Consider the following 8,883-nt stretch of genomic DNA (forward strand, 5'->3'; position numbering starts at 1 on the left):
ATGGTGGGACATTTTGTAACAACTAAAGAGAATCCCTTTGAATACCTCATGTGAAATTGTTTGTTGTGATGTTGCACCAAAAAATTAAAATGACTCATTTGTAACCCAATTTAGTTTGCTGACTTCATTCACACTACATGGCAACACACATGATGTAGGTCTACATACTTGTCATTTTGACTGTGACGGAGGAAATGGAAATAAACACACATTGCAATTTACAGTCACTACAGTTTGGAGGTAGAAATATGAATTCAATTCAAATCAGTTCTTTAAAAGTTATATTTATTCAATGACAAAATATACTTCAATTTAAGCAAGTAAGTAGCTTTGCACGAGCCTTGGCATGTGCGAGCTAAAACGGATCATACGAGCAAGAGCCTAGCTCCTGTTTCTGTAGTGTGAGGCAACTTGATGTACTAGTACACCCGCTGGACAGGACGCTAGATACAGTGATAATGTAGATAATCACATTTGCCTTATACATGACATCTAAAAACTATTTTAAAGAAGTACTGTCTATATAGACAGAAAGTGAAATGGTAAAACAAGACTAAAACAATGGAGCTAGTAAAAATGAATTATATTCAATTAATAAAAGGGCTCCGTTTTTCCAGTTAGGCCACGTTGATTAGCAGGAGTTACATGACAGGGTAGCAGCCGTACAAGGCGATGCCACACTGGTTGTCCTTGTTGCGTGACATCCGTATATATCCCTGGTCTCCCCACGATAAGCCCCAGCTAGACAGAGGGTGAGGAAGATTGAAACATATTTCCAATGAACATCAATACTCAATAAACCTGAGATCTTCAAGGTTTTCTTGCCCAGGGACCCCCTGCCAGGCAAACCTGCGACCCAGTGACCCCCATCCTACATTAGCAATAAAATAAATCACCTGTCTTGTTTTATCATCAGGTGAATCATAATGGAATAGATTTAATAGATCATTTTTCATTATTTTGACCTCCCCACATTATAATTTTAAGAGGAAATGTAAACTCTAACATAGCCTATTAGCAGGGTTCGAGAGTAACGGATTACATGTAAGGGATTACCAAGAAAACGGTAACTGTTATCCGTTAAATTACTGGCTAAAATATTGTAATCAGATTACAGACACTTTTGAAAAACTAGATGATTACTTCGAGGATTACTTTTAAATTCGGAAAGGAGGTTTGCGAAAAAAAATATTTGACACTTCTCTGTTTTCTCAATGACATTCAAATCAGCATTGAAGAAAGGCGCAAATTTCAATTTGTTCCACCTGAGCGAGTCTGACCACAAGTCAGAGACCCCTATGATGACTCACCAAATGGGGTTGATGGATCGCGGGAAAAGAGCAGGAATAGTTTTTTTTAGGCCACAGTCCAAGCTATGTCTTCCTATGGTACGACTGCTGTCGGCATCCAAAGATTATCCAACTTGAATAAACGCTTGGAGGTAAGGATGACAGCAGTGGTGTAGTCTACGGCGATACGGATATCATTTATTATTGTTATCTACATAGCGCATTGACATGAACCACACTGCTCCTCTCTCATTCAGCTATTTGCGCCTTGCGGATTGTGGTTGTTGTGGATGGCTGTTCACAAATCTAAATGTGTATTTGAACCCAATAATGGTTGAATTCAAGAAGTTTAAGCTGCCTATCAATCATTGTTTTTGAAACCAGTGGACAGCCAGTGAAAAATGCGCTCTTGCAACAGCTGCGCAGTGCATATCCAAGCCTAAGGAATAAAAGTGGGGCTTGTAGTATTGCTCAATCTCATTCATGCTGATAATACAATTAAATCCATAGGCCTAATGGACACGTTCCAACTCGCACACTTTTGATAGACTTAAAGGGGCAATCTGTAGTTGCTACATCCATTTGTGGATTTATAAATCCGTTTTGTTATTGTTTCATCTGTGGATTTGCCCATTAAACAGCTGCATACTATCAAGATATCAAAGTGTCACCAACAAAAAGTTAAACAATAGGCCTATAGCAAATACAGCATATGGCATTAATTTTTCACATGTAAATAGCACTTTTCAGTAGTGCTCACAGCATGCCATTCCATGAGCGCAGCATTTATTTTTCAACTCAAATCAATGAGCCTAATCAGTCCTCCATGACAACAAAATCATAAACAACAGAGTAAGGCTGGCTAATTAGTCCTTAGAGTAAGGCTGGCTAATTAGTCCTTAGTTTTGGGGTTATGCTCAGGTAAAACAATTAGGCTAATCTATACTTACATATTTCCAAGTCCTGTTCTTGAAGATCAAGGGGTATAACATTTTTTGTAATGACTGGAATTCTGATAGACTTTGGTTTTTAACGTAAATATATAATTTAATTGTATTATTATTATATGTAGCAGAAAGTGATGGGTTAGAAGAAGTCTACATAACCAACCCATAGAGTAAAATGTAACATCCATATATGGCCAGCTATGTAAACTTTAACATTGATTTATCCTGCAATAGATGTGGTTCAATTGGTAACATACATTTGAGTATTTTAAGAGGAAAGTAATCTAAAAGTAACTGAATGTAATCAGATTACATTACTCAGTTTGGGTAATCCAAAAGTTATGCTACTGGTTACTGATTACAATTTTGCACAGGTAACTAATAACTGTTATGGATTACATTTAGAAAGTAACCTACCCAACACTGCCAATTAGCTAGAAAGGTAACTCTAAACACATTTCCGCTAAGAGCAGCTATTTAGCTGTTAAACAAAGGTTAGCCAGCCATGTATGTCCAAATCAAGAAAGTTTACCAGCAGCTAGCTGACTAAACTCAACTCCATCGTGAAGGAAGTTTCTGATAAACTCCACCAACGGAGTTGAGCAGAGACCAGGCTTTGTGAAATTCAGCTCCGACTACATTGATTCGCTCAAGGTCAATACTTAAAAATAAGTAAATTCTGAAACGCTTACCTTGTACCTATGTTTGTCCTCTGTAGTGGTGTGACTTTCTTTTTCAATTAATGTTAATCAAATACAACCACAGACTGTTTGCTCGTTTCTGTTTCTCGAAGACGGCAAGTCGTGCCAAATGTGCTAATTGAATTTCCAAGATTGTGCGATTTGATTGGACATGAGCATTTGGAGACCTAGGCCTACTTCATCTGAGATTCAATTGGCACATGCACATGAGTTACCATCTTCGAGCAAACAGTCAGTGGTTGTATTTGATAACATTTATTTAAAAAATATGGATTTCATCAAACAAAGAAAGACATGCAACTACAGAGGACAAACATTGGTAGGTACAAGGTAAACGTTTCATAATTTACATTTTTTAAAGTATTGACCTTGGGCAAATCAATGTAGTCAGAGCTTAAATTCCACAAAGCCTGGTCTCTGCTCAACTCCGTTGGTGGAGTTTATCAGAAACCTCCTTCACCGTGGAGTTGAGTTTAGTCAGCTAACCAGCAGCCAGCGGCACGTGTCGCACTGGTAGCCTATTCGCTGACGCTTTTTCAAAGCCTATGTTAGATACTCCAGTGAGTGTAATTGGCTCCAATCAGTGTCATTTGCTCAATATTAGGAGTTAAGAGATCAAATTTACATTATTATACCAAACAAAAATATAAGACAAACGGTGGTCACACCAGATACTGACTGGTTTTCTGATCCACGCCCATACCTTTTTTTAAAGGTATCTGTGATCAACATATGCCTATCTGTATTCCCAGTCATGTGACATTCATAGATAAGTGCCTAATACATTTATTTAAATTGATTGATTTCCTTATATGAACTGTAACGCAGTAAAATCTTTGAAATTTTAGCATGTTGTTTTTATAGATGTTTTTAGTGTAGAAAGAAGATATGCTCCTGTTTTCTACAGTAGGTATGTTGTTTATTCTGTTGTTGCTAGAGATATTCACAAAAACATTGGGGGAAAAAAATTCTATTACAATTATTATTATTTTGGCAGACCCCCTGCAGTACCCCTAAGGGGCCGCAGATCCCCAGCTGAATAACCCCACAATAAACAATAGCATTAAATCCCAAACTACCAAGGTTCATTTGTCTAAAGCCCAATTTGAGTTTCACTTTCTCTTTTGACTTCCATTTTTACCCTTCACCATGGTCCTGTTTGTCAGAATAAAACAAAGGAGCAGACGGAGGTTTGAAAAGGGTAATCTAGTTGAATACAAGTCCACTTGGAGGATCTTTTCATCTCAGCTCTGAACAGTAGCCCTGTTTGACTAAATATCTAGATACAGAACAACAGAAGAGCAGATGGAGCTTTGAAGATGGAAACTCTGAGTGAAGTTCTAAATCCCCTTACCTGTTCTTCACCAGCCAGTAATCCTGCCCGCCCAGGGTACCGTACCCCACAGCAAGGACAGCATGGTTTGTCTTCTTTGTGCAAGTTGGATCATTGTAAACTCCTACAATTATACATGGGTTGGACCATGACAAGTCTACCCTCAATATATATATGCATTTCTCCACAAGTCAAAGCCAAACGGTTGACCATAAAGTGGACACACAATAAAATCCACATGGTTTCAGATTGCGATATACATGACCAATGTCAAGACCATACTGTCCTTAAAATGTAAAAACATGACCCAAGAAGTTGAAATTAAGTTTTTCCGTACCGCTGCGGTAGAAGGCAAAATTAGGTTGGGTGGAATCAACGCCAACAGAGATAGGTCCGATGATGGCCAGTGCTTCTTTCAGAACCCCCTCATCCCCCTCAGGCAGAAAGCTGTATCTGGAACAGTTTGCAGCACCCTGAGCAGGGTTGTAGCTACACTGTTGTTGCTAACAGGGGAGACAAGACAACAAAGGGGTCAGATACTACTGCACAAGGCTAATGTGGCGTGGGAAATAAGCCAGCTAGTTACTGCAGCTACTTACCAAGGGCAGCTGACCCCAGCTACACACTATTAATACTGTTAATAGTAGTTTATACTCACCACTCCCTTGTAAGGGTAGGATTGGTCAGAGGCAATGCCCTGGTTGTCGATGACATACTGGAAGGCCTTGGTCATGAAGCCACCGTGGCAGCCCTGATTGCCGTATTTGGTGGAGCAGTCCAACAGGTTCTGGGGGCTGAGATCTATCAGTTTACCTGTGGTCTTCATCAGCTGGCCCTCCAGGGCCCCGACAGAGCTGAATGCCCAGCAGGAGCCACAGGAGCCCTATGGACAAGACAATTGTTAGGGAAGCAATCCACATCTAATACCTGGATAAAGTTGATTTGAGAGTCCTATTAGTTGACCTTTTTTTTACTGTACTGTTTCATTACTATTACATCTACAATAAATAATGTGGTGGCAATGGTTTCTGAAACATTCAATAACACAAAAAGGGGGAAAAAAGTGCAATATAATTCACAAGTAGGTTTCAAATAGTGCTCAGCGGTATTACTATGTAATACAGAAACATTTTACTGGCACAATAAAGTGTAACGGAAATGTTTGTGTCACATGCAGTGCTTGTCACTCAGTGGTTTTAAACTTGCACACCCTAGCACTTAAGCCGACGACTTCCTCACAAAATGAAATAATGAAATGACTGAGAACAAGGAAGAGGCCTTACAGTAAACAAACAGAGGAAGTACGACCTGAAAAGAGACAGCGCTGTGTTTTAACATCCTGATATCAGTTATTCTACTGTAACAGCAACTTTAATTCATCCCAAGGATATTTACCAATAGTTAAAAAAGATAATACATATAATGTATGATATACATACAACAGTACAATGTACACAATGTATTTTATTTATTTATTATTTATCCCCATTAGCCGTATGGGTGGTTTTGTGAAATAATAATATAGCAAAACAGAATCATTAAAAGCTTAAAAGAAACCTATAATTACACCTATATAGCATGAGAAAAGTCAATATACCAAAGAAATAGACACACATATTGTAATCCAGATGTATGCCTGGATAAGAAGGGTCATAATCAATATAATGAATGTACTTATGACAGCAGCTTGGTGGGGGTTGAAATTATTTTTTAACCAAACAGTCACAATTGCACCACCAATATAATCAAGCCCGCCCGCAGGAAGGAAACCAAAGTGGCATGAAGCCAAAATGAGCTGATTATTAACATAAAGGGGAAGAACTATAAGATATATGTAAACTTGAAAATGTATAAAGGAATGTGCTGAGACTGGGGAAGGCAGTTGTTCCATGGACTAGCTCAGCTTGTTACTTTGTAATAATGTCTATTTGAATTCACAAGTTCCGGTATCTGAGAGATATTATTGAAACAAAATTTCTACGACAGCCGACGCCATTGGCGACAGCTAGTCTTACTGGGGCCCGACACATAGCGGAAAATACATTATAGCCAAAGACATTACAATTTACAAACATTAACATGTAGTGTGTGTGCGTGTGTGCGTGTGTGTGTGTGTGTGTGTGTGTGTGTGTGCATCTATCAGTTACACATACATGTCAGTATATAAAGGAGCAGGCACAAACTGCACTGATAGCTGTTCATCATTACCTGCATTTTGACTCCAGTGACATAGCCCTTCTCTCTCCAGTCAATGGTATCAGGTATGGGGGCACCGGAGGATCCTACAAATGCAGAGGGCTCCCTCTTGAGGTCAGTAGGAACACGCAATGAGGCAAAAGACTGGGAAATCTCCTCCTGGGTCTGAAAATGGTTGACAAGAGAGGCAACACGTCAAACAGACTGAGCATTTAAAGAGCACTTACTTTAATCAGTATAATAAAGCCATCCCATGAACCCAAGGCTACATCAACTGCAGGAAGATACACGTTGAAACAGGATAACAAATACATTTAAAGGCACATACTGTAGTGCAATGGGATGATACTTTTACTTCTGTATTTACAGAAAACAAATCAGATGCGTACTCATGAAAGGGTACATCCACTTGTTATACATACTAGAGGAATAAGGAAGTATATTTGCAGTCATGCTCATTAATCACTAAGAATAGGAAGGAATGCACACACTGTCTTGTCTTCAGGAAAGCAGTTTAAGCAACATTTCAACAGCTATTAGCCAAGAAAATCAAACGCCGGAAAACAACGACAAAGGAACTCAACAAAATAAATAGTCATGTAGGTCAAAATCTAAATGTTTGACTCTTCTTTCATGTAAACCAGGCTGACTGCATTACCTACTGAAAGCATCAAATATTCTGCAGACGTTTTTTTGGAAGCACTATCCATACAAGCACTATCAAAACGGTATGGAATCAGGCCAAGGTAGGTGCTAAGTTTACTAACAACTTTAGATATCAGAGTTCCAAATTGTTCCTTGGCATTTTCAGTGATCTGAGGCCCTCACCATGTCCCCCATGTGATTCATGCCCAGGTCATAGGTGTGCATGTCCATGGATGCCTCAAGGTTGTGGAGGCTGATCAGCTGAAGATTCCTCTCCCAGACCTCCCTTCGGCCCAGCTCCTCAACCTACACGGTATCCACACACACACAGGGGTAGAAAAATCTCAGTCTATGATTTGTAAAATAGTACACTTTCAAATATGTAAACAACACAGGTTGAATCACAATGCATTCAGTGATAGCTAGTTATATGTAAGAAATGTATGTGGGAAAGGTGGTGGTACTTTCAACCTATACAGCAAACAGAACCTGTCTAAATGCCACTATAGTAGCAGCTTGGCCTTATCCTAGCCAAAACATCTTACAGTGATGCTGGTTCATCTCACCTCAGTCTGGTAGTTCTTGTCATGTGTCTTCTTCCACATCTGCCAGTGCTGTTCCAGCATTGGGTCAAACAGGGCAACTGCTGTGCCACATAGCACAGCGAGCAGCAGGCTCCACAACATCATGCCTGCACAGAAGATAGACAAGTGTTATACAACCATGAGGCAATTATATTGTAGTATTTCATTGTGTATCCAAATAAGGAATTAATAGTGTGTGTGCGGCTCAATTACGTCAACTACTGTAGCCTATACACAATGACTCTGCATGTCACAAGACCAACCATCAACGGTTATTGAAACCGTTCCGCTAGCAAACTGTTGATCAAGAGTCTTTAAACGCTGATCAAATAAATAACTCCATCACTCAGATTCTACAAAAACGTTCCATATAGAAAAATGTTAATGGCCTATTCAATAGGAAGCTTCAGTGCTCAAGATTAGGCTATCTGTTAACCCATCTGTACTACGTAAAAGAAAGACCCAAAACGGGTCAAATTATCTAATTTCATAAAAAATAAGAATATTGTGTCGTTGGGTAGGCTTATTATTTAGTTAAATAAGTATCTCAGTAGTTTTGCCACTAGGCTATCAGTAGAAATCATCTAGTTTATGAAACTGTGCAACTCATTAATGTTGATGTTGTCCAAGTTACAAAAAAGGTTGTAATGAAAAGAGGAATTTCACAATTTCACAAAAGGAAGAAAACCTAAATGCATGAATGGTTTTAAGCAAATAATGTTACACTGACAAATTAAAAACGAAAGTAAAGCGAATGCTTTATGAAAATGTTTTTAAATAAGGGCAAGATAAAACCACATTCCTAATTAAAACGAGTCTAGCTAACTACATTATGAACATGAAATAGTCTTATCTGCCTCGACTGAAAACGGAGAAACGTTTTACCTTGTAAAACTCGGTTGCACCTGATGATGACTTCAGAGGAGAGTAAGGCGCGCCAATTGATTTCAGTGGGATCTGTTTTCCTGCTTGATATTTATTTGTGCAAGTCATGCGGTAGAACTTCCTCATTGACCATTTCTAATGTGTCATCTATAAATGTCTATGTTGACCATGCTAAAATACTATTTCTCATTGCATTTAAAAAAAAACAATATTATAGACCCCTTAATTATAATGTGTATGACTTCTATGACTTCTAGGGGGAAAATATAAAAATATATAGCCAGATATCATACTGACTATTAG

At 38.7% G+C, this 8,883-nt stretch overlaps 1 protein-coding gene across 1 annotated transcript; it reads right to left on the reverse strand.

Moving 5' to 3' along the window:
* Positions 1 to 267: 267 nt before the first annotated feature.
* On the reverse strand, positions 268 to 8,656 carry LOC139365031 (cathepsin S-like). Its single transcript, XM_071102355.1, has 8 exons — positions 8,581 to 8,656; positions 7,678 to 7,802; positions 7,295 to 7,417; positions 6,479 to 6,631; positions 4,929 to 5,153; positions 4,608 to 4,773; positions 4,292 to 4,394; positions 268 to 741 (listed from the first exon to the last, which is right to left on the reverse strand). The coding sequence occupies exons 2-8, from the start codon at positions 7,798 to 7,800 to the stop codon at positions 642 to 644; spliced, it is 993 nt and encodes a 330-aa protein (XP_070958456.1). The 5' UTR covers positions 7,801 to 7,802; positions 8,581 to 8,656; the 3' UTR covers positions 268 to 641.
* Between the last annotated feature and the right edge of the window lie 227 nt (positions 8,657 to 8,883).

The sequence above is a fragment of the Oncorhynchus clarkii genome, chromosome 2 (assembly GCF_045791955.1).
Source record: "Oncorhynchus clarkii lewisi isolate Uvic-CL-2024 chromosome 2, UVic_Ocla_1.0, whole genome shotgun sequence".
In the NCBI taxonomy this organism is placed as follows: Eukaryota; Metazoa; Chordata; class Actinopteri; order Salmoniformes; family Salmonidae; genus Oncorhynchus; species Oncorhynchus clarkii.